This window comes from Labrus bergylta, chromosome 13 (genome assembly GCF_963930695.1).
Source record: "Labrus bergylta chromosome 13, fLabBer1.1, whole genome shotgun sequence".
NCBI lineage: Eukaryota > Metazoa > Chordata > Actinopteri > Labriformes > Labridae > Labrus > Labrus bergylta.
In genome coordinates this window covers 28,209,506-28,235,129 of record NC_089207.1, presented here as the reverse complement: position 1 = coordinate 28,235,129, position 25,624 = coordinate 28,209,506, and the positions used below count along the sequence as shown (strand labels likewise).

The window sequence follows — 25,624 nt, the reverse complement described above, 5'->3', positions numbered from 1 at the left end:
AAGAAGAGAGCAGAACTTGACAGCACAGAAAACAATCGAATAGATTGGAACAAAAAAAACAACAGTATGTTTAAAAAGAATACATTACAGCTGGAGAGTGATAACAAGGAAGAAGAGTTATTAAGAGTTATTTCATTATGAAAATGAATAAAATAAAATTCATTATGAAAATAACAAAGCAGCATAGAACAGAAAGCTACAGATCATGGTAGAAGAGATTACAACTGATCAGAGTAGAACAAATCATATAGAAGTGGAGATAATAGAATAGGATGTCTAAGAAGTGAACTGAACAAATTAGAATAGAATGAGGCCGAACAGAAGCAATGATAATACAACAGAATAGAACAATATAAATATAGTTAAAATAACCATGTAGAACAGAATAGAAAAGAACAAGTGGAATACAAGAATGACCACCAAAAAGAAATGTGATATAATGGAATAGTATGTAACAAATGATAACATAGGATAGATGTGATGGAATAAAAAAAGAATAAAACAGAATAGTAGATTAACTTGTGTTCAGCTGTTCCATTTCTTTTCAATACATAAGATCCATCACTATCAGAAGCAGTCCTCAGTATTTTCTGGTGAATACCTGATCTGTGTCTGTTTTTGCTCAGGTCAGGAGTGTGTGGCTTTGTGTTGGCTGTAAAACTGAAAAGATCATACCTGAGGAGTCAGTGGGACATTCCTCCCTTAAAGCCAGCCTGAAGAGTCCCTGTGCTCATTACCTCTCCATCACAGACCAGCTGCTGTGGAGTCATTCATCACGATTACAAATCCACCTGGTGCTGGTAGCCTACAGCTTCACCATCAGCCGGTGAGAGGCAGAGCCATCAGTCCCTCCAGGCGCAGAGTTAAATTCACACCACAACAGGTGATAGTGATGGACTGTGGCAGGCCGGTTTTCTTTTGAGGGGGAAAACTATTTTTGAAATCAAAGTGGAAATTCTGTTTCTCTACAACATGCAGACAGTTTAAATGACAGAGTCTTATTCTGTGCTGGGGTCAGCCATAACATCCAGAATACCTTTCAAACAGGAAATGCAAACTACAGTTTTGATACCTGAAAAAAGATGTCAGTGTCATTATCACTCTTCCAGTGTGATAACACAAGGTTCTAAAATAGTTCTGGTTATGAAAACAAAACCTCAAATAATTTGCAGATTTTCTTTTTTCTACATGTATGATTGGTTTGGCCCCAAGGCAATGTTGCAGATAAGAATGTCCATATTTGTAAAAACGTTACAGTCTAATTCTATGTAAAGCATAATAAAAGAATGGTCACATTGAAAGTGGTTTTCAAAGCCTTACAAAGTAATAGTAGCTTTACCACAAAGTGCAATGCTAAGAAAAACTGCCCTAACAAACACAGCATCCTTTATTTTTTATCAGAAAGTTGAAGTTCAATATCACAAACTGAAACGTAATTGAACATACAGACGTTGAGACAAAAGTAAAATAGTAATATATTCCTTTGTAAATTAGCCGAGTGGAAGTATAATGTTATGTTAAAGTACCCTAAAATCGGTCCTGAATTAAAGACTGTTAGTAAATGTTAAGTTACATTTGAAGAACTGGTTAATGTTGACAACTCTACAGATACACTTTCTTCACAAAACAAATTCTTATAAGAGATTTTTAATGATCCTTTTTTGTTGTAGATTATGTTTTTATAATGATCTAATCTATACATATACAGAAAAAAAGCCCCAGAAGTTTTAGATGTTTGACATTTCATTCAACCTTTAAACATTTTGAATGTTGAGAATGACCTTTTCAGATTTAAAACGGCTTTTTATTGTGAATGCAAAATTATTATTTTTAGTATATTTATGTGTTGGTTTGTTCCAGTTCTACATTAAACTATAAAATATTGAAACCACAGACTTCATGTATATCAGTGACTGCACAGTAAAATGCTACAATGCTAAAATGCTAAAGGTGTTTAAAAACACCTTTCTCTAAAATATAGCCTGTTTTCCGTGGAAACAGACATCCTGTTCAGAACAAACAGTCCATTGAATGTGAACCTGCAGGGGTCTCGTTTGAAACCTCTGTGGAGCTATTTTAGGTGCTGGTGCACTTGGGCTCAGAGCAGGATTACGAACCTTCCCCAGGGTTTGAGACAATCACGAGCCTCAGAGGTAAGAGATTTATTGTGTAGCAGATGATTTGTGTTAGTTTGATTAATTGTTCATTTGCTGGAAAACATGCCCTGCTAAATCACAATATAAGATACATAGATCGCAAAAAAGGAATTTAGGTTGGTGATATTCATTTATTTTTGATATTATTAAAACAGTCCATAAAATGAACAGATAATGTCCATCAATCCTTCCCTGTTTGTGACACTAAGCCCAAAAGTCATTACTTTTCTACGTAAGGCAGGAATGTTTAAAAACTGATAGTCATCATTCAAAAAAGGATTAATGAGGTCCTAAAGCTTCTGGGATCGGTAGTTGGCAGATTCAAACTGTACTAAATACTGATTTGTTTTGGGCCATTGTCATGGCTTTGGGTCACTTTTATTTTTTTTATGGCTTCCAGAAATCGTCTAAAATTACAGTGTCCATAATCGTGCTGAAAAAAAAACCATGAAACTAATTCAAGCTGTGTCTACACGGTAATTATTTTAATCAGACCGGATCAATTCATTGTTTTTTAATATGATTTTTTTTATACAATATTCCATTTGACTTCTTTTCTTCAGGGTACCAACAGCTCAGATCAATATGAGCTGCCAATTTCTGCATTATTTTTATGAAAATCAACTTGCATCGTTCTTTAATCAATTTTGATACAATAAGAATGAACCAACTAATAAACACAGCCATTAAAAAAAGAACAATTCGTTTTGTGAATGAACATTGTCAACATGATCGTGTTCAATAAAGTTTCCGTGAAATGACCTTCCCTTGTCATCATCCGGGCCTCTAAATCCTCTACATACATCAGATCGCGCATGCGCATTCTTCCACTGTGGTTCGACCTCTGCAGTCGGTAAGTGTGTAATGGCAGTTTGAATGAGAAGCATATCCTTAGAAATCCCTTTTCATCCTCTCTTCTAACTTCACATTGCATCGTACAAGTGAGGATAGCATGCAGAATGGATTTGAATGTACACGTGAATGCCTTTATTTTCTCTGTAGAGCATTTTTACACCCGTTTGACCTTAATTCTCTCCGGTCTAACTTCCTCAGAGAGACCCGGGCTTCATCCAGATTTGACCGAACTTGTTAAAACTACCTGAAGCAGAAAATGTACGCCTGTGCAAAATTCGTCTCCACGCCGGCTCTGGTGAGTTTATTTCAAAGTTGTGTTTTGGTGCATTGGATTTCAGTCTTTCTTATTAGGAACCATAAATCGGATGGGCCTCTGATTGAACTTGACTGTATCTGACTGGCAAGGGTATCTGCAGTGTAGGCCAACAGGCTAACTAGCTAATGCTAAAACACAAAATAACAAACTATAAATGGTTGCAATCTAAGTGTATCGTTCACGACTGCAGTGCATCTAAAATGTCATAAAAAAAACTGCATCCCTGCCATTTCCTTTAGCTCTTAGCTGACATTTTCATATGAAGTAGTTAGCTAAGGTCATGTCTAGCCTGCATTAGCCGAATTTAGTGCAGAGTTCACTTGAAATCCCCCTCACAGGGCTGCCACATTGATACACTTTGGTAATTTGGTCCTTCTTTGAATTGTTTGATTTAATATTTCTGTTAACATAAGTTGTTAGTCACTCTCCAAGGTCATATTTGTGTATCTAATGGCTCTTGCAAGCTAACCACTTTACACTACAAGAGGGTAGTTTGTTCCTAAAGCTTGCTATCAATGTTTTTTCTGCAGTTTCAAGTTCTAAGGCCTAATAAACCTTCAGCTCACCATGAATGACTTTGACAGCACAGACTGTATTGGTAGAGCATTAAAGGCCACAGGTCATCCTGCGTTTGCACAGCATTGAATAACACTGATGACAAAGTGACGTTCAAGGTGCCTTCCACTTTCTTACTGTCTGCAAGATGGGGACAGTTACCATCAATGTGTGTCATTTCTGATTGAGTTTGGATGCAGCTGTTCATCCAAATTTGTGCTTTTTATCTGTGATGTTGCTGCAGGTCCGTGCTGGTTCCCGGGCTCTTTACAGACCCCTGTCTGCCTCTGTGCTGTCCAGGCCTGACATCACAACAGAGGTAAGGAGACATAAAGGTCTCAAAATCTCTATTACTAATCTGCCTGTAATTAGTCTGTAATGTTGACTAATTGGCTCTAGCTGTTAACTGTGTTGTCCTTAGTGTGACGGCGTGTCAGTAGTATTCCAGACAGCCAAAAAAAAAGACAAATTTGAGACTTTGAATGATTTGGAAAACTGTCACAAAGTTTCTGCTTTTGAATAATTCCTTTTACTAATAGACCTTGTTAGCCACCTGCATTTTCCATATGCCACGATTCCAAAGGTGGTATTTACTGTTTTTCCTCTTCTGGCTACAGAGCGGTGCGGCTGTGATGCCACAGAGCCCTCTCAACCAACTCACACTGAGGGGCTTCCAGACCAGTGCTGTCAGCAGGGATATTGACACTGCTGCCAAGTTCATCGGAGCTGGTGCTGCCACAGTTGGAGTAGCTGGATCCGGAGCTGGTATTGGGACAGTGTTTGGCAGTCTCATTATCGGATATGCTAGGTTGGTTCTCATAGACGTGCAGACATAAAATACTGAATTACTTGGTTGTTGTTTTCCCTGTTTGTGCTTTCATTGATGCATTAACATTTTGACCTTGTTTGCAGGAACCCATCTCTGAAGCAGCAGCTGTTCTCATATGCCATCCTGGGATTCGCCCTGTCTGAAGCTATGGGACTGTTCTGTCTGATGGTTGCTTTCCTTATCCTGTTTGCTATGTGAAACTCTGCTGTAAAACAACACTTTCATTACAGATGTGACTACATATTTTATTGTGGCTACCAAAATTGTTCCGTGTTGCTGTCATGGAAATGTACATTTTCAAGTCTTTCAGACGCTGTCAAAGTAAGCAAAACATGTATTGTACAAATGTAAGAAATTACGTAATTAAAATACATGTATTTGACTATTTAACAATGGCGGAACCTTTTGTCTTGAGTATCATGCAATCAAAAGAAAGCAGTCAGGTTTCATGAATGTCATCTTTCCTGTGAAGCAGCTGCTAATGCCTGCCATAAATCAGCATTCTTTTCTCAGAGCATCACATGCAAGCTTTTTGGGGTCCACCTTAAGGAATTATTTGTTCGACTGCAGTTCATTAGTCCTGTAATTAGGCAGCAAGTCAGCGCTTGCTTTTGTAAATGGCATTGAATAAATATAGACGATTTAATTGACCTATATGCTGGGTTATGACTTTTTTGAATGACACAACTGATAGTCCTAACAGATATCGGACAGAAATCCCCAACATTTCCCTTTTCCAGCAACTCCAAAGCGGCAAAAAAATGATCTTTGGTTTGGTCTTGTTTTAGAAAATCTGTAATCGAGTGTCGACGTAAGCTTTTGAGAGACCAGTTTTTAGAAGCTTAAGTTTCATTGACTAGAGAAAGACACTACAGCCTATTAAACATAATGACATGAAAACGTTTCATACCTGGACTCTTAAATTAAGCCTTGATACTAACAAAAAGGAAATTAGAAGTAGGGTGAAGTTGACAGTTTAAACAGTCTGAAGAGCTGAAGTAAAATGCACTGCGACTTTTAATTTTGCCTAGCAGCCTTTTTAAAATCTATACAAAGTGAATCAATCTAGTCTAATCCACATATTGTTCATAGTGACTAAATTAACCCTGAAGACGTGATGCAAATATTTTAGAAAACGAGGGTGAATGAGGTACTAAGACTTTGTAAACCGTAATGAAATTTAAACATTTTGAGCGTCTGAAATATTAAAGGTAAAGCTTGTAAACTATTAGATATTAGTTAAATCGGAGCATTTACATGTTTGAAAAGGTGTATTTTACTTGCTGTTACCTTATCTAAAAACAAATCCGATTCGACCATCCTTCCTCGAGTTGTAAGTGACGTATGCGGAAATGCATATGGTGCGATCGCGACAGTTTGGTACAGACGTGGGATTTTGGAAATCAAGGGTTGTGGCTGAGGGGTAAGTGACCACAGAAACTGATAGCGAATGGATAATAAGCCGTCGTAAAATGCTTGATATCTGTCGGGTATAGTGTGATGTTTATAAGTACAATTTAACGGCCTCAAAATAAACGTTGCCATCTGTGTTTAAAGTGATATTTAGGTCCAAACATGGCGCCGGTTGTATGTTAACGCAGGCTAACGTTATTCTGAACAGATGCTCGCTGTGTGTCATCACGGTGCAGGTTTTCTGCGGAGCTTTCTCTTAATAATTATCAATATTTAAAACACATAAAGCAGTTTAAGGGTCAGTGAAGGATAACGCTCAAAACAAACCAAACGAGAACTGAGCGGCTTTTATTTTGATACCGTGATGTAAACAACACAAGCAACCGCCCATCAGCCATATGCTTTGTCCACACCTCCAGCTGCAGTTTATCAGGATATTTACAGTGCTACTACATACATTTCAAATGTGTTCTATGTAAGCCAATTGATGTTTTCTGCTCCTATTGTCACATTGCTTTATTCTACCTCTTTAAGGACCAAAAGTCCTGATATTAAAGTACACTTAGTCCTTATTGATCAGGCAGTTATTGGTCTGATTTAGAATTTTTTTTCCTGTGCTTTTTCCTGTTTTATTTTAGGGTGACATACTAGGAATCCCTTAATATGAGTGATGATAAACCTTTTCAATGTACTGCTCCTGGGTGTGGACAGGTAAGTCATCTCTTCTTAACGTTTATTATGCCCCAAGTTAGTGCGCAAACTACCCTGAAATAAACCTCCAGATTCCCTTGAGTTACAATGATCACAGCACACCATGGCTGGCAGATTTATATACTGTACGGAGATCCAGAGACCAGATGGCACTGATCAAAGTTTATATTTCACATAGGAAAGATGTTACAGCTGGATTTCAACACAGGGACCCTCGAGAAGACAGGGCTTTAATTATATGTAACAATGCAAGACTCAGTTGACTTTGCGCTTCAGTGATGTAGATTGCATTATTACTTATTACTCATGGTATTATTTTACATAAGGTTAATTGTATTAATATTTTTTTTTTATTTGTTTGAGCCTCTAACCAAATATCATTTTCTGTCACAATGTGATAACGTTTTTTAAATCTTGAAATGGAAATGGCAGAACTGGACTTCTAAAGGGGACTGCTACAAAACACTAGAAAATGTTTCTTATTGTTTTTGTCATTATTTTATTTATTTCATGACATCTTCAAATTCTTGAGTGGCCCTACATGACTGTAAATACATCTCTCCGCCTGATATTCAATTTCTGTTACATTTTTACATTTTTCTTGGCTTTAAAAAGTGATGTATTGAGTCATCAAATCCGAGGACAAGTCATCAAATTAAAAAAAAAGGACTTTCCAATGTTTTTGTAAGCAGCAGCCCTGCAACTAAATCTTAAAATTCACTGAGAAAATGATGTTGTGTATTTGTAGTAGAGAGATTGAAGCTGATCGTACCTTATCGTTCTGTCGCTGAGTCTTAATCTTCTTTGACTGTTCACAGAGGTTTACGAATGAGGACCACTTGGCTGTCCACAAACACAAACATGAGATGACACTGAAGTTTGGTCCAGCAAGGACAGACACTGTTATCATTGCTGGTGAGCACTCCTGAAGTTTACATGTGTTGACGTTAAGGCTATACTCCCCATCACAGTCTACGTACTAAAGATTTCCCTCTGCTGCAGACCAAACCCCAACACCTACTCGCTTTTTGAAGAATTGTGAGGAGGTTGGACTCTTCAATGAACTTGCTAGTCCGTTCGACCATGACTTCAAAAAAGCAACAGAAGATGAAATTAAAAAGGTTGTTGTAAAATCCCTGTCTACAGATGATCTTATTTTTCTTGGTGACATAGTTAGCATCTTATGGAGAAAATCTATTCTTATTTGTCTAGTTACCGTTGGACTTGTCGCCTCTTGCAACGCCTATCATACGCAACAACAAAATTGAGGTGCCAACAGCAATGGAGGCACATCGAGACAGCCCTCTGCCTCACCCTGAATCTACCACGAGTGATGACAAGGTAATGCCTTTTGAGTTAAATGTTTCTGATATTTATAGTAATCACAGAGTTTAAAAAGTGGACTCTCTCTCTCTTTATAAATTAATCTGTAATTTAAGTTTTAATGGCATGAATATTAATTTTGTAATGGATCAGATAATTTGCTTGTTGTAATGTGACTTGAAGATGTTACTTGTGGATCATGCTGTAAAATAATACTAACAGTGCTGCACAAAAACTGTTATGAATAGAAACTCAGTGGAGATGTTCGATGACTTAGTTATGTTTTCTTCTCTACTTGTAAATCTCCTTTAATCCTGATTTTTTTGTAGAATACAGTGATATCTGGCCATCATTTTAACATGATACGTTAAGTCTCTTGTTCACTAAACAATTCCTGCAGCTAAGGTTTTATATGATGTTTTCAGGAAATATCTTTGCAGCCAGCCTCACTGCCAACATCCACTATAGTCCATCCTGCATCCCTCCAAGTTCCCAATGTACTTCTAGCAACCACAGAGGCTAGTGTTGTAATACAGCAAGCGCTCCCATCACCAACATCTAGCTCTGTTATTACCCAAGTCCCATCCACTAATAGGCCTATAGTGTAAGTAACTCAAAATGTCCATTTAATAAAAAACATAGTCATCTCTTATTTTTGATCATTTATATTTGTGCCGTTTTGTCGTTGTGAGCTCATATTTTCACAAGGCATGTGCTTGTTTTTGTTTTCATTTTTGCACTCCTCAGTAATTTTTTCATGATCAAAATCAGCATTGCTCAGATATGGACTTGCCGCTCCAGTTAAAATATGCTTAAGTGATTCTTCAAAATCTATCTTTGTCAAAATGATGGCATGGTTTAGTGTTGCTGGTATTTATAGTCCTAGATACTTCCTTTTGTTTGAGCTTCAGAGACGGTTGACTCAAGTAAAAAGAAATATAAACTGGTACAGTAAAGCACCAGAATTCCAGAGTTTACCAGATGATTTTTTTCATACATGTAAAATATCCATCATAAACGGTCATTATCATTTAAGTCTGGAACAAATCCACAGCGGCAATTATGCTGCATCCCACACAATTCATACTTCTAGCATTTCTTACTAAAACAAGAAGATAGTGATGAACACTTGTAAGTAACTAACCGGCTTGCATGTAAGTTTATATCAGATGTGTCAAATCTAATGTTATCTGATTACAGCAAACATCTCTATAGGTCATCTTTTCTGACCAAAAGCTGGTTTATAAAATGTTTTTTTGAAGACCCCAAAAACTCCTCAATGTAATGTAAAAGGAACCAGTAGATAATACAAAATGTTCCCTTCAGAGTAGATGGAAAAAAAAAACATCTTCACAGTTAAGATTTATTTCAGATAAAATCTTTGTATTCATGTTTGAACACCAATGTGTTTGAGCCAAAAGTCCATATCTGTGTAACACTGATGTCACTTATGGGGTTTTAATATGACAACAAATGTGTGTCCTAGTTATAGTGCAACCTTTTACACAACAGGTGTATTTTGAGTTGGCTTTTGTTTTAGTTACCCTTTATTTCCACAAGTTCTGATGCCTGATATGACATGATGTTGGTGTATCTGTATCCATACCCGTCTCTGATTTGTAACACTGTTTTTTAGTGTTATTCACAAAGTTCTTTGTTGTTTTCCTCACTGGAATGTGTTTTCTGTCCCCCTCAGCCCAGTGTCTGGCACCTTCCCTGTGCTCTTACAGCTGCCTAATGGTCAGACCGTGCCGGTCGCCATACCTGCATCAATAACAAGCTCAAGTGTACATATCCCGACTGCGATCCCTGTGAGTCATAATGTTGTTTTTCAGTTTGTATGAGTTTAAAGGTGAATTTTGAAATGTGACATCCTGATGATTAATCTGATCGTTTGGTGACTGTCTTAGAACATCAGAAGTGTTGATGCATTCAGCGAACCGCTCACTCTACTAATGGAGAAGTCTTTAACATGAACATTAGTTATTCAGCTTTTGTTCACTGCACACTTTTACATCAAGGTGTACTTATTAGCTGTTTAATCATAGCACATGATCTTCAAGAGCAGATAGAGTTTGACACTTAAAATTTTAATGTGATGATTAAGTTATTTTATATTTAATGATAGCACCTCATTAATATTGGCCTATAAAAATAAGCTTAAGGCTTCAAAATCTCCAAATTTAGTGTCAGATCTTGAACTTTCATTCCTTTGACAAAGCTGCTAGGTTAAGTTTCTCTCTTTATACCAGATATCCGAGTTCTGAATGAGTAGCTCAAACTTATGGAAGCGTGTATGTACTTCACTCACAAGCATAAAAAACCCTTCAGACTACGTAGCTTCTTTGATCATTATTTTTACTCTATGATCTTCCTTTAGATCCTTCCATATGCAGTTAAAATTGTAAATGTTAATCTGTATCAACATGCCGTACTCCAGAGTTACCACTGAAGAAACCATGAGGTGTTATTGTTCAATGATTGCTGTGCTTAAGGTCAACAGAGAACTACCTAATGAGTATTTTCTCCTCCAGTCGAGTAACAGAGATTATTGTTGTAGTCCTGTGTGCAAAATAACAAAACTGCTGGATTGTGGAGTTACTGCATGCTCTAATGAGCACAAGTCAACTTTTTCTGAGTCATATTTAAAATTATGAATGTTCATGTGAATTACATTTTTCATTTCATTTCAGACCTTTATTTATTCTCGAAAAGACACTGAGGTTTCCCTCATTTCCAATGCCTTCGAGATTACAAGCACAGTAAAACAAGCAAAAACACAACAAACACTCAGAATCTGTGACAAAAACCACTGAGATCATTTAAAACAGTTACAATTTGAAACGAAGTTCTTCGAAATCAAATTCCTAAACTCTGGAAGAGAGGGAAGAACTCCGATCCTTAGAGTTTGCTGGAGGGCGTTCCACAAATTTGGGGCATCAAAAGAAAATGCAGATTTACAGAGTTCAGTAAAAGCTCAAGGGACTTTTAGAACGAGCCAATCAGAAGAACGGGTCATGTAGGCACCCGTATTCCACTCCAACAGGTCTGTGATGTAAGGTGGAAGTTTTCCAATAAGAGCCTTAAAGATATATAAAAGAGAAGGCCAACCGACCCTCTCATACAGGTCACAGTGATGAGTGTCAAATCTATCACCAGTCATAAACCTGAGGGCGGAGTGATACACGGCGTCCAGAGGCTTCAGAGTTGAAGCTGCAGCATGTCTATAAATGACATCGCCGTAATCCATCACTGACAAGAACACAGCTTCAATTATTCTTTTTCGATAACAGAAAACTTGATTTGTTTCTCTATAAAAAGCCAATTTTCGGTCGCAACTTGGAGACAAGAGTTTTTACATGGAACTTAAAAATGAGTTCCTCATCGAGCCACATGCCAAGATATCTATACTCATTTACTCTCTAGATGTCTGAGCCATTTAAAGAAGTTATGCGTACACTCTCGTAATCAATGTTTTTGGCTCTCGAGAATAGCATAAATTTTGTTTTAATCTCATTAAGTAGCAGTTTTTGGCTAATGGGATATTCTTGGACAGAATTAAAAGTTGCACGTTCTTGATGGCCAACTGTACAGAATCTGCAGTACAATACAAAATAGTGTTGTCTGCATAGAGATGGCCATGACAACCATTCAAAGAAGAAACAATTCCATTAACATAAATAATGAAGAGCATGGGACCCAAGATTGAACCTTGTGGCACACCTCTATTAATGAGCAAAAATTCAGATTTAGCATGACCTAGCTTAACACAATGACACCTGTCAAACAAATAATTCTGAAACCAGGCACATGCATTTCCATCCAACCCAATAGCATCTAATTTCTTTAAAAGAAGGTGATGATCGACCGTATCAAAAGCTTTTGACAAATCTATAAAAAGAGCAGCACAGTGGTGCTTCGTGTCTAGTGCTAGTTTTATATCATTTGACACCAATGTGATGGCTGAACTGGTGCTATGATTGGCTCTGAAACCAGATTGCTGCGGCCTCAGTACTGAGTGATCTAAAAGAAAATTAAAGCCCATGTGAAATGACATTCAGACTACACTGCTGCAGCAGTGACATTACCACCACATATTTCCTTCAGACTACTTGGACAGAGGGACTATTTACGACTTTGGTTCCTCCGATTTGGCAGCCAATGCAAAGCTTTGGAGGTTTATCGAAATAATGGAGTTTTGGAGTACAACTGTGGCAAAGACACAGTGTTTTGGTAAGTCTCAGCAGGCTCCTGTCCAGGATCCTGTGCTGCTATTTGTCCTTGTACAATTAGAATCAACACTCTTGATTCCTAGCAGAGTAGATAGATGATGCTGCTGCTATGTTTTGCAAACCAATTACAACTGCCACCCATGACAGTGTCTAATATTGAAAATTAGTTGTAAATGAAGGTCCTGTTGGTGTTGTTCTGATCTCCCCCATGTGGAAGCTTGTCGTGTAAAGTCCTGATTGTCTGTGTGGAACAGTGAGCAGCAGATGATTATCTCCTGATAGTGGCACAGCAGGGGAAAAAACCCTCTTCTTTCTAAAATCTGTAGGGACTGGGAACGCTGGTGACAAGGAAAGGAGGGCAAAAGTAGATGGAGAACATGAGCCACCAGTGGGCCTCTCTTTCCCTCGATCATCTTCTCCCCCTTCCCCTCTCTCTCTCCGTCCCTCTCTCTCTCTTTCTCATTGTCAGTTGCAGCAAGAGGAGGCCTGGCTCTGGCCTTCCGACTTGTGTCTCTCCATCCTCTCTTCAGCTTCCCTGTCCATATGCTCTCACGCAGGCAGGCAGAGGTTCATTAGCGTGCACTCTGCATCTCCATGTGGCGCTGCCTCCACAAAATAACAGGCCATCCAACCTAATGAGGCTGAGATATGAGGAAACCGAGAGCCCGCCGTGGCTGTGTGTGTGTGTGTGTGTGTGTGTGTGTGTGTGTGTGTGTGTGTGTGTGTGTGTGTGTGTGTATTGTGGTTGAGTGCTGCCTGCCTTTTTATTGCAGAAGACTAATTTTCTCTCTGCTCATCTATCTCTGTGTCTCTGCCGTCAGCTTGTCAGACCTGTCACCGTAGTGCCTAACGTCCCCGGGATCCCAGGACCTCCCTCGCCACAACCCCAACCACAGCCACCGCAGCCCGCCCAAACAGAAGCAAAGCTGGTATTAATTATCTCTTCTTTCACATCAAATATTATTTCAATGTTGAGTCTGTTATTTCCCATCGGAGAGATAATAATGATCAGAGTTAAAAGTGAGCATGAACAATAAGGGAGCTGTCACTCTCCTTGACCAGAGGAGGGCGCTAGTGAAAGGCTGGGCGTATTGTCAATTTATGATCATTCATACCATCCTTTAATAAATTCACTTCACCATCCTCCACGTTATTATAAAGGTTCTTAGCATATTACTTAATTACAAAACTTTAATTTTTTGTTTGACTCAAATTAATCAAACGCTTTTAAAAGTTAATTTCAAAGCAGAATGTTTATACTAAGAAAGGCACGTTTATTTTTTTAAAGCAACATTCATAGAAATTCAGAGTATTCAAACATATTCAAAAACACAACATAAGACATATAGCAGGATACAAGTAAATATGGCACAAATGTAGGACATTAAATAAGGGATATTTTAAACTTCACTGTCTCAGAATAATCCAGCTTTAACATGCACAAATATTCCAGGTGTTTCTCTGTGGGGAGAAGATGTAATCGCAGTCTTGTAACAGTTTGTCCTTTGAAAATCGTGAGAGTTGAAGGGCGGGGATATGAAGTGTTGGGAGGGAGATCGGTGGCAAAGTGATGAAGCAGGGATCACAGAACCTGTAAGTGTTCGCAGCATGCTCCGCCTGTTAAAATTAACAGATAAACTGTGTGTGTGTGTGTGTGTGTGTGTGTGTGTGTGTGTGTGTGTGTGTGTGTGTGTGTGTGTGTGTGTGTGTGTGTGTGTGTGTGTGTGTGTGTGTGTGTGTGTGTGTGTGTGTGTGTGTGTGTGTGTGTGTGTGTGTGTGTGTGTGTGTTTTGTGGGAGGGAAGAATTGATCCTGACTGGCGAGGAGGAGGACAGTAAGAAGGCAGGGTGAGGGGAGGGGAGTTGTTGGGGATCATGGGGGTACAGAGATGACAAACGCGTAGACAGCGTTGTGCTCAGCATGCCGTCACCGGGGCCAACCGGAGGGGGGCTACCAGTGAAAGCCAGCTGGGGGGCATCCTGGCACACGCACATTAAGACGGCCTCACCCTGCATGGAACCTTTTGTTCAGCAGAATCCTGCCTGACCTGTGCCGCGCGCCCCCCCCCATACTCATAACACCTCCCACCGCTCTCAGCTCATCAGCAAACACCTAATGAGCACACGTCAAGAAAAACAGACCCCCGCTCAACCTGCCCGCTCCCCACCCCCACCCGGTTCTCGGGGGGCGCGGAGACGGCACTTTACAAGGACTGATGATGCTGCAAAGACCACAATAATGATAATTAACTTGCTGAATTTAGAAGATTATGCTGTTAATTAGTTGCAAAATAAAGATAAGTAATATAGTAGCAGATGGTTGAATAAAACCCCTGAGATGGAGGGTTATTACACTGATGAGGTTTCCATGGCAGAGATGAAATATGAATCTGACTGGCTCTCCCCTCTTTCTATGGGCCATTCCAGGAGAATAATATCTCGTTTCTGCCAGAAGAGCTTCTGGAAGGGTATTAACCATAAACTAATTTGGTAGATAGATTGGTCTGGCAAAGGTAGTTGTTAGAATAATGTGCTCCTCTGTTTTCTCATGTAAATGTATTCCCTCTCACTTTGTTATTGCTTCCAAAGGCTCATTCACGTTCACCTTGTTTGCTCTGGGTTTGAGTCCAGAGGAATTGGCCTGTAAATCATGGACAGCGATCTGTAGGAGAATCCTTTCTATGAATGGACAGTGCTTTCGTTTGTCATATGAAGTCCAATCAATGTGTTTTAAAAAAGATGTGTTTTTTGATCCTTTCTGGCTGTTGTTGCCCATGACTTTTGTTATCCTGCGATGATTACAACCGAAAAAACATGCAGATTAAGGTCTGAGGTGTTCTGCTTGCTCGCCTTGGACAGCAGGATTATGTTGATCATACTTGAAAGAAGGCAGGGTGTGAAATAAATGAGGATTTTCACTCAGTGTCAGTTTTTCTTGTTTAATGATTTCATATAAATTTTAAAAACATATTTGAAAGATTTATAATGATGTGGAAAATGTATCACCACAACAAACGGAGGATACCTATATATTTCTATACATATAGTAAGCATCCTTGATTGCAAAGTTCTCTGCTAACTGCTTCAAACTAAGTATCTTCATTGAGGCAAGATGTTTCAGTCTGTTCATTAACTGCCATAAACTCATGCTAGGTCTGTTCTTGTTAATAAGTACAACTTTCCTCAACTTCTTTCTGCACACAGACTTTTTTTTATGACTTCTGGACTTTTTAAATTCATTTAATGTCTGAAACAAAGCTGTCAAAAGATTTCTGTAACCTTAAGGTTTGTTTGTCAAAATGGTCCGATCACTACTCGGTCGTTTGTATTTCATTGACTAAGGTGGAAAATCTCCAAATGCAAATCAATGAAAACATGCTCTCATGGATCACCTCTGTGCTGCTGCAAGTTGCATCATAGTTGGTTTGATGTAGTCTAATTAAGGTCGTGGTCGTTGTTCTTTATGTTAACTGTGTTCATCTGAGCTAATCTTTTACTCAAAATAAGGACTTTTTTGTTTCAGTGTTTGACCATTTCATGACAGTTTTTTCTGTGTCTAACTCTTTTCCCCAGAATCTCAAAACAACAATAAGCCAGCAGATTCCTCAGGTAACAAACGGAGATGGTGCTGAAGTCCAGAGCAGCGCTGTAACTGCTGCTCCCTCTTCTCCTGCTCCACCCCCGATACCGACCCCGGCTACGACTCCAGTCCCGATGGCAGTCCTGTCTCCTGTTCCACCTCCTCAGCCTCCCATAACTGAGGAACCTTCACCCCAAACTCTTCAGCAGCCAGCCACCTCCACCACAGAGACCCCTGTAAGTATGATGTGTTATGAAGGACAAAGAAAAACATTTTAAGAAAGAATCAGAAGTTACAGTAGGTACATCATTGTCTGAGTTAACTTAAAATAAGGAAAATAAGTTAAGGAAAATATGGCCGTTGTTTTCATATGAACTGACACTGGATTTTATAGTTTTTCCTTTAGTTTTTAAACTAACATGTTACCAGGTTTTTAAATGGTGCTCCATGTAATGTCATCTTAGCTTCACGTATGGAGATTAGTTACAGTAACTTCAGTATTTTGAGTGCAACAATATAATATTTAGTGCTACACATGACAGATATTTCATTGGTTTTGTTTTGCCATTCTCTGTCTTGTGTTTTTATTGCAACTGTTCAGGCTTCACCAGTCCCTCCTCCTCCTCCAAACCCTCCAAGCACAGGAGGTCGACGACGCAGAACCACAAGTGAAGACCCCGATGAGAAGCGGCGCAAGTTCCTGGAGCGCAATAGAGCGGCGGCCTCTCGCTGCAGGCAGAAGAGGAAAGTGTGGGTCCAGTCCCTCGAGAAGAAGGCAGATGACCTCAACTCCACCAATGGACAACTACAGGTACTCTTCACCTGTTCCTCACAGCCACAGCATGTCACAACAGATACTTTACCTCTCTTTGGTTTTATGCTCTTTTGCATCAATGTGTCAGTATTGTGTGTGTAGGGATGCATGCAGATGTCTGTTTATTATTGTGTGCTGTTGGTGCAAAGCGTGTGTGCACACACACTTTTCCCTTCTGTGTTGATGAAGTCATTAAAGCCGATTAAGAAGAGCTGCCGTGTGACAGCAGCGGTGTGTGAGCCCTTTACATCGATACGTCCCTGTCAATAAAGATGTATCCTCCAGATGTCAGCCGCACACAAGCGTGTCTTCGCTTCTGTCTCAGCAGTTTACTGAATGGCCTCAAAAATCTCCCAGGGAAAGGTGTCTTTTTGAACCTTCATTTCGCAGCGAGCAATTAGGATCTGATGCTGACAAGTTCGAAACAGTTCATGTATCTGCTGTCTCTGTTGATAAGTGTGAGCAGGGGGTGCGGCACATCGGTGTTCCAGACAATTAAATGAGATGTGGTGTTTATTTGCTCTCTTGTCTTATTTTTCTCTGAAAGCAGAATAAGATGTGGAGGGTGGAGGAGGGGACAGACAGCAGCGGGGAGAGAGAGGGGTTCATGTTAATATCTGCTTCAAAAACAAGTTATCACCACTTGTCATGGGCGCTCTTGCTGATATATATATATTTTTTTTACATATTGGTGGATGAAAGGGGAAGTATAGGTGAGTGAATGGGGTGATAAACAGATTGCATCATGCGTTAACTACAAAGAAGAGAACAACATGTGGCAGAGAATAAAAAGGCGCTTTATATGAAGGCATTAATCAGCAGTGCAGTTTTTGTAAAAAAAAAAAAAAAAACCATGCTGACACGGCCCAGCTGATCAGTGAAACTGCCTCTAATGATGCACAATTATTTTAACATCATCCTTAACTGGCTTTTTAATGAGGTGTCAGACCAGGCGGCTCACAGGGCTCCCAGCATCACCCAAGGCCCATTTGCTCAATTTCGATTAAATCACAAAGTTAAAAACTCCAGTTTAACTCTTGGTCTGGTTTTAAAATCCTGGTGTCAATAAAACTGTGGCCTGAGATCAATGAAGATACTGCTGAAGATATTGTTTTTATTTCATCTTCTGGGTCAGAGTTTTTGGAAAATCAAAAATGTGCTATTGAAGAAGTATGATGTATTCTTGCACATTTTTTTTCACATTTAACCGAGGACACAACGGTGTGTAATGTATGTTGACATCTCTGACCTTTGTGTGGATGTCTATCATATATGTTTCCATATAGTAGAGTAGAGAGACACTTCATGTTGTCAAAGGATGCTTTGTGTTTATAATGGTATAAACTGGCAGCAGTCATGGAGGTAGTTAAGTGAATACAGCTTTGGCTACATGTGATACATACGCGTCTTCCAGCTGTGTTTTAAATCTGTCTTACAATAGCTCAGCCCTGCCAGCAGCAGCAAGACTAAACAGATGGAATCAAATAAATTGGCTGCTTTTAGACTAATAGATTGAGCCGCCCGTAGTCCTTTAAAGGAGAAGGGAAGGAGCTTAAATCTGCCACTGGGCGTTCGGCGGGCTCCCGGCCGCTCTAAATCCAGTTAAAGTCACCTTCAGCGTAATGTGGCTCCCTTTTACGACATGCAGAAATCCCCAGCTCCCGCGGGAGTTGTAACGACACGAGAGTGTAAATCTGGGCAGCATCTACAAAGTTGCTCTGACAAAACCGCGCAGCTCACCTCTGACAAATGTGCTGGTCTGAAGCCAGTGAAGGCCCATAATTATTGTGCAGGTACAACATAAAGAAGAAGTGCATCACACCTTATTCTGAATACATCCATTATGTTATTATCTTTCCCTGTGTTTGCTGTTTCTCATGGAGGAGTTTATCAGCAGTAATGTAGTGGTCACATGACTTACTGTAAGGAGGGCCTGAGAATTTAACCCTGTGATCTCATTAATCAACCCAATGGAGGTTAAGGGTTCAGCTCTTAATACACAGTAAAGAGAGAGAGAACAAAGCCACATTCAAGTCTAGTTTGGTTTTAATATTCAGCATTTACTTTGTGTATCTGTGTATGGATTTTTGTTTAATTTGTGTCAGTTTGTGGTTTGGGATCCTGTTTTGTCTTCAAACTAAATCAAGCTTCTGTTAAAGGAATCAGGCACATTTAAAGATGCTTAAAATACAGTAAGGATACATTGGACAGTTGTAAAAGTAAATAAAAAAAATAAATATAATGCTAAAGAGCTGAAGATGCTAAATGCTAAAGATTAATCTTGAAACAATAAATGTTGTAGTCAAGATTGCAGTAACCGACCAAAACATTTAGGGATCGAGACCAAGTTAAGACCGTAACCAAGGCAGGGTGAGAGCAAGACAAGAACAAGAACAAGAACATAAATATCACTGAAAAATCATCATCTTGTGTGCAGTGGGCGTGTCACTCACTTAGACCGTAACACACGTTGCGGCCGGGATAAAAAGTCTGTTGAAGTTCTTCTAGAAACAGGTATTTTCCTTCCAATTAAAGTAATGACGTGGAAAAATTGGATTTAAAATCCGGAGTCTGACCAGTCCGAGACCAAGACAAGGCTGAGTAAAAATGCGAGACCTTCAAAAAGTGGTGTTGAGACCACAAGTACTACAACACTACATTACATCACCCCTTTCTTTTTAAATTATTAAATACAGTGATCCTCATCAAAAATGTCCACATTGGACTTTTTTAAACTCAAAATCAGTATCAAAAATTGTCTTAACAATTTCAACGATGATATATAGACTTTGAAATGAAATGAAAAAAATAATCAAAAAATAATCAAAATACAGCCTCTCCCTGGTTTTTAAAAAATCTGTCTCAGAGATTTGAGCTGTCTGCATGTGTCGTCTATTTGTCTTCAGGTTATAGTCTGACATACTGTATGCTCCATATTGACCAATTTCAGTGAGTGCTGTTGTGTCTCCTCTCTCCCTCAGAATGAAGTCACCCTGCTGAGAAACGAAGTGGCTCAGCTGAAGCAGCTTCTTCTGGCTCATAAAGATTGCCCCGTAACCGCCTTGCAGAAGAAATCTGGCTATCACAGTGAGTAATGCTCCATTATTCTCAGCCCGAGGCCTCCAGTGAAACGGCTCTGAAACGAGCTACGGCTAACCACTAATCAGACGTGTCTTACTTAAGGCCTAACAGGAAGAAATATTGACACATGAGGTCCATTTCTTTGAGAAACTTTGCAAAAGTTGGGATATTTATTTCCACTGTTGGTGTGGAAACTGAAAGCATGGTCTGAGTTATTTCAGGAGGCCACAGGTGGCTCCCAGGAAACAGAAATTGTTTTCTGATTTGACACCAAAATAAACATTTGTCTGAAAAAGAATGACGAGAAATGTCTGCAGGAAGGATTTTCAGAATCTCAATGTTTGAGAAAAGAAAGCAAGATCTCTCTTTTTGTAACACTACATACCATTGTTAAATAATATATATTTTTAAAGCCATATCCATGTTCATTTTGAAAATTGTAGACGATTAAAGCTCTTTATTTAGTCCACCTGCACAGTGCCGTCTCTCTGCCAGCTCTTCTTTATCATATGGTCTCCTGTAGAATTATATCATCAATATTTCTTGGTTCCCTTCACTGGGGCTCTGTCGTTCTGATATTCAGCTCATAACTCGCCTTCCTCTCACAGATGAGCCAGTATGCAACGAGAGCAAGTATGCTTTAAGGCACTTCTCCACTGTGCTCCTAAAGCCTCCTCTGACTTGTATTGACAATGATTGCGTCTGAAATGAGTCCATTAAAGCAGAGGGTCTGACAAGACTGCAGAGCATTCTGGTTGTGGGGCGTCCAACCAGCTAGGCTGTTCATTAGGCATCCCTTATTGCGTCCCTCTGACACACGTCATGGGTGTTATGGGACTGATGGTTTCCAGGCTACGGCGGGCTGTCAGAGCCAGGTCTCATTTGGTTTCGTCTGGATTGTTTTTCAGCGAGATCTGCAGATGAATTGGGTCATCTTTCTCGTGCATTTGATAAGGACGTCTGTCCTGTGTTGGTAGACCTTTCTGAAGGATGACATTTGAGGAAGTGTTTTTTTTTTTTTTTTTTACCTTGTTTGGAAAAATAAAACCTTATACCCAAATACGCCAGTTCATCTGTTTGGCTCATGATGACAGGTGGGCTAGATTTAATATGAGCCAAGAATGAGAGCCAACTTGTGTGAGAGTAAAAATAATTGTCTGAGGGAATAATCCAGTGGTTCAAAACTTCCTTTTTGTCTGACTCTACCCATCATGTTCCAAATGTATTCTTTTGGACTGAATTTAAACGTCAAGCTCTTTAACACTATTGATTTCTTTAAAGCGCGATTTGTTGAAATAGTTCTTACAATAGAGCTGTCAACAATGTTAAAATAGGTTTGGGAAAGTCTGCATTTGTAAACTATTTTCCATTCATGTAATTTCCTAAGGGCTCATCATGATATAAACATGCACATTAACCACATGGCGGAAGACTGCCTGAAATGCAATGAATACAAAATCTGTATGTTCATGTTCCAAACATTTGAGCAGATGGAGAGCAGGACACACAGGCCATGCATTTACAATTCACTGACCACATGCAATCCTAGCTAACAATCAGATACCCTCAGATTCATTTGGTCAATTTGGAAGGTGACTGCAGTTTAAGATATCACAATAAGTGAGGAAGAGAGAAGAGCGAGGAACGTGTGCTGCAGAAAGTACTCCTTAAAAAACATTTAGTGAGAGGAACAAGTGTAAAACACGAGGATTAGCTGAATCATAACATAATAGTGAACATTACATTTTTCGGTCAAATTGTGCAGGCGTACTTTCAGGCTGTGTAAATGACAGATCATCTCATATATTTATAACATTTATTTTAGCAGTTTAGTTCAGTTGGTGTAGAACTTCCCAACCTGGCACCTTCATAAGTACACCCTGGTGCACAAACTCTGGTTGGGATTCCCTGAACGAGTCTATCTGGCTCATTAGTAAAGCTCAGTACTTAATGTTGACTTATCGGTGGCCCTCATGTAAAGGCCTCATCAAGCACTCCATTTTCTCAGTGTTACATATCCCGTAAGGCAGCGCTGCCCTCCAGGACTGGTAATACCCTTCATCGTCCTGCCCAGGCGAAGCCATGGCAGGTGGAAGGAAATTACCCAGACAACCCCACAAACAAGCCAGGACACGCTTTCACTTGGCACACTAAGCTGTCCATCTGCTCGGAGTGAATCTTACTTCAGAAACCAAGAGAGCAGAAAGACGCTCCGGCTGCGCAGGGAACCCGAAACTCTCTGAGTATTATGATACATCAGCTCACCTCCCTGTAATATCGTTATGAGTAATAATGCTCACTTGAACAAGGAACAAAACCACCATGCTGATTTATTCTGAGGTTGACCTTCTGCATTGTAAAACAGCGAGGGAGTTTATAGCGCTTTGACATTCCACTTGCACTAAATCACACGGTCAAAGTCCATCCATGAAGTCTCTAATGTGGACACATTTGTATTGAGCTTTAATCGCTTCCTCTTGCTGAGGAATCCACTCTTTACATTACTAAAAATGAAACTCAGTCATTAATTACCAAGTGCCATAACAAGTGACTTGATATCATTAACAATATTAATTATCACTCTGCTCCTTATTCCTTTACGAAACAGAGCATGAGAGTAGGTTTTTTTTTTTTCATCAAGATCCAATTAATTCAATGCAACTGCCTAACAGCTGGTGGCATTTCGACTCCAAGTCTTCCCTACTCTCCAGTGTGAGCATCATTAAAATCAGGTGCTGTAATCATCTGTCGCTGCAGTAGTTGGCAAGGTAACAAAAAAACAAATGAGAATGCAGTTAGGGATGGGAAACAGTGCCACATGCCCCAGAATGTAGTGCACCCTTATGATGTGGGTTTAAATTGACATTGGAGTTTTAATTAAAGGGAAGGGGTGCGGGAGTAGCATTATGGGGATTAATGAAAGCGTTTGCATACACCACATGCGATTCGGTGTTTTACATGTGATTAGTGTGTCAGAGCTTCCCGGAGACATCCTGGATTATATCAGGAAAATGGTACTGTAAGACAAATCCAAACATTATGATCCTTTTCCCCGACACAGTCTCTGACAAAGACGAGAGCTGCGAGGAGATGTCCGTCCCCAGCAGCCCCCAGAACGAGGCCATCCAGCACAGCTCCGTCAGCACCTCCAACGGGGTCAGCTCCTCCTCCTCCTCCTCCTCCACGACCCAGTCCAGCGCCACCAACTCTACATCCAACCAGAGCACAGAGGAGAATGAGCTGCGGAGGGGCGACGCCCAGACCCAGCCTTCAGGGAGTTGATCATCCCAACCCCCCCCTTGTCAAGCGTCAATACTGGAGCGCTGTCACCTTTTTGATCTCTATGACAAAAAAATTGAGAAAAGAAATTGTGTCTCAGCTTCAGTTGTGACTGCACTGATTTTATTCCTCATTTATTTGTTTTTTGAACATGCAATGTGTTTTCTCTGAAATAGATGAAGACAGAAGAACGGGCACTTTAGGTGTAAGGTGACTTATTTATTCATCTTGTTTTCGAAGGTTGATCAGTGAATTGTTAGACAACTTACCAAAGTGTTTGGTGGCTCATTCATAATTGATTCACTTTGTTTTTCCTGACTTTTTCTCAGCACTATCTTAATGATGAAGTTACATTAAGAGCAGTCACTTTTCCTTTTATTTTATTTGGAAATGTGTTTTTTCCATTTTGCACATTTTGAGAGATGACTGGTTTATCTTTCTTAGAGTTGACAGTCCACATATGTTAAGTACTGGCAGCTTTTTTGTAGAGTAGTTTGGAATACTGTCACATTACACAAATGTAAATGGCTGAATCAGACTTTAACATTTGAAAACTTTTCTGTAGTCGCATTGTGCAGTTTGAATGTTTGTAAAAAAAAGTCTTAAGGAGGAGAGCTTGTTAGAAACGTGTGATAGTTCATCGACATTCCATCTGTGGTCTGATTGTTCCTGAAGCAGTGATTGTAGGATTGCAGTATCTTTTCCATTACTCAATCATGGTGATGTTGACTTCATTCAGTGCCATTAATGTTTTTGTAATTCCGTACATTTTTTTACACAGATTGTCTTGAGTTGCTCTCTCAGATTAAGGATCTCATGGACATAGTTTTTCAGTAAAGAAATCTCTTTGTATACCGTCTTTGCTTTCTAAGTGACTGTTAACCGCTTCAGTGTCTTTCACAGAAACACTTCAGGACATTAAGCTGTTATCATGATCGCAGTTCTCGATGACATTTTTTAGAAAACATTGTAAATAACATGTGGTGTGATCTTTCTAGGTGTTATGTACTTTGTTTTTTTAAGAGTAGTCTGGGTTCAGTAGTCGATCACATGAACTCTGTTAGCAGTTAAAAACTGATCTTAAAAGCTTTTAAAGTGTAAGGCCTCTTTCTGCCTGACTTCATACCTTTTCATGTCAAATGAAATATTCAGATGTGAACTAGAATCACATATTAAATAAAGCACCACTACTGCTTGTAAGAATTGTGAGCATTTTATCAATGAAATAACAGTAGAAGAAGAACACCACTCCTTGAAGTCCATTAGCCTTTTCTTTTAGTCTGTACCAGCTTACTACTGTGTAGTTTGAAGAGAAGCTAACATCTCCTTTACTTAAAGTATGATTTATTAAACTTGTGCTGTTCTGTGCTATCTGCATGAGATAATAATTCTCTGCGAGAATTTAACTGTTCATTAGAAAATGTCTCGGTCAGATAAATATCATTAAACAAGTTGGTTCAACTTGAGTTGTGGTTCTAAGTTTACGAGACTTTGCTTCTTTGTTTTTCCTGGGCTAAACTGCTAAAAGAAAACGGAGTGTGATACTGTGTTGAAATTGTACTTGTAACTTGTGAAAGTTCTGTATAAATTTGAATCAATAAGTTGTTGGAATAAACCTTTTAATATCTCTTTAAAATGCTGCATTTCATCTATTTTATTCTACTGCCTCATTTCACCATAAATTACCTCTGAATATGAATTTATTAATTACAAGCAAATAATAGCACATTTATTTTTAACAAAAGGATAATGAGATGAAGCCCAACTCATGAAACACTGACTGTTCCTTTATCATGACACATCTGACACACACCACTGTATTGTGACTGAGGTGTAACAGACATGTTGGAAAGCCGTTTCTGGCGCATTCAAACATTTCTTGTGGTATATTCTGCCACCTTGTGGATGATCTTGATTTAACCATATTTGGAGGAGTGATCAGCCATGAGGTGCTTTATCTTCAACTGTTCTATATTTGATCATGTTTTTATTGGCTGCAGTAAAACAATCACAATGTAAAAACACATAATCCACATTGTACTTCAGTTGAAGTACAGATATACTATCAGCACTAAATACTTAATTTAGCTGAGAATAATATAAGCTAATTTATATTACAACTTCTGGACACTGCTGGATATTTTAATCAATAATAATGATTCATTTGGACCAACCATTATAGAGTAAATTCAAACAAGCACTGTAATGTCTTTTACCTGCTTTTTGTAACATAACAATGAGTAAGGTCTTTTACCTGCTTTTTGTAATGTTAACAGACAATGAGTAAGGTATTTTACCTGCTCTTTTGTAACATAATAAGTAAGGTATTTTACCTGCTCTTTTGTAATGTTAACAGACAATGAGTAAGGTATTTTACCTGCTCTTTTGTAACATAATAAGTAAGGTATTTTACCTGCTCTTTTGTAATGTTAACAGACAATGAGTAAGGTATTTTACCTGCTCTTTTGTAATGTTAACAGAC

The 25,624-nt window shown here is 39.2% G+C and overlaps 2 protein-coding genes across 5 annotated transcripts; both read left to right on the top strand.

The window, feature by feature from the left end:
* Positions 1–2,966: 2,966 nt before the first annotated feature.
* Positions 2,967–5,361, top strand: atp5mc3a (ATP synthase membrane subunit c locus 3a). 2 transcript variants are annotated; one of them, XM_020634409.3, is made up of 5 exons: positions 2,967–3,009; positions 3,210–3,306; positions 4,127–4,201; positions 4,500–4,690; positions 4,795–5,361. In XM_020634409.3, exons 2-5 carry the CDS (start codon positions 3,268–3,270, stop codon positions 4,907–4,909), a joined length of 420 nt encoding a protein of 139 aa, XP_020490065.1. In that variant the 5' UTR covers positions 2,967–3,009; positions 3,210–3,267; the 3' UTR covers positions 4,910–5,361. The 2 variants fall into 2 exon arrangements, with proteins under 2 accessions (XP_020490065.1, XP_020490066.1); XM_020634410.2 differs by having other exon boundaries at positions 2,967–3,097.
* A 699-nt stretch (positions 5,362–6,060) lies between these two features.
* atf2 (activating transcription factor 2) lies at positions 6,061–24,778 on the top strand. Of its 3 annotated transcripts, none has more exons than XM_020634499.3 (12): positions 6,061–6,134; positions 6,763–6,835; positions 7,654–7,750; positions 7,838–7,956; positions 8,048–8,176; positions 8,584–8,762; positions 9,855–9,969; positions 13,212–13,319; positions 15,962–16,204; positions 16,570–16,779; positions 19,764–19,869; positions 22,925–24,778. In XM_020634499.3, exons 2-12 carry the CDS (start codon positions 6,788–6,790, stop codon positions 23,143–23,145), a joined length of 1,575 nt encoding a protein of 524 aa, XP_020490155.2. In that variant the 5' UTR covers positions 6,061–6,134; positions 6,763–6,787; the 3' UTR covers positions 23,146–24,778. The 3 variants fall into 3 exon arrangements, with proteins under 3 accessions (XP_020490155.2, XP_020490156.2, XP_065818184.1); XM_065962112.1 differs by lacking the exon at positions 6,061–6,134 and adding an exon at positions 6,141–6,599; XM_020634500.3 differs by lacking the exon at positions 13,212–13,319.
* Positions 24,779–25,624: the final 846 nt, after the last annotated feature.

Coding starts and splice junctions, on each gene's coding strand:
- atf2 (XM_020634499.3), top strand. CDS start 6,788: ATGAGTGATGATAAACCTTTTCAATGTACTGCTCCTGGGTGTGGACAG. Junction 9,970..13,211: donor ATATCCCGACTGCGATCCCT/GTGAGTCATAAT, acceptor CTCTGCCGTCAG/CTTGTCAGACCTGTCACCGT. Junction 19,870..22,924: donor GAAGAAATCTGGCTATCACA/GTGAGTAATGCT, acceptor TCCCCGACACAG/TCTCTGACAAAGACGAGAGC.
- atp5mc3a (XM_020634409.3), top strand. CDS start 3,268: ATGTACGCCTGTGCAAAATTCGTCTCCACGCCGGCTCTG. Junction 4,202..4,499: donor GGCCTGACATCACAACAGAG/GTAAGGAGACAT, acceptor TTCTGGCTACAG/AGCGGTGCGGCTGTGATGCC. Junction 4,691..4,794: donor CTCATTATCGGATATGCTAG/GTTGGTTCTCAT, acceptor CCTTGTTTGCAG/GAACCCATCTCTGAAGCAGC.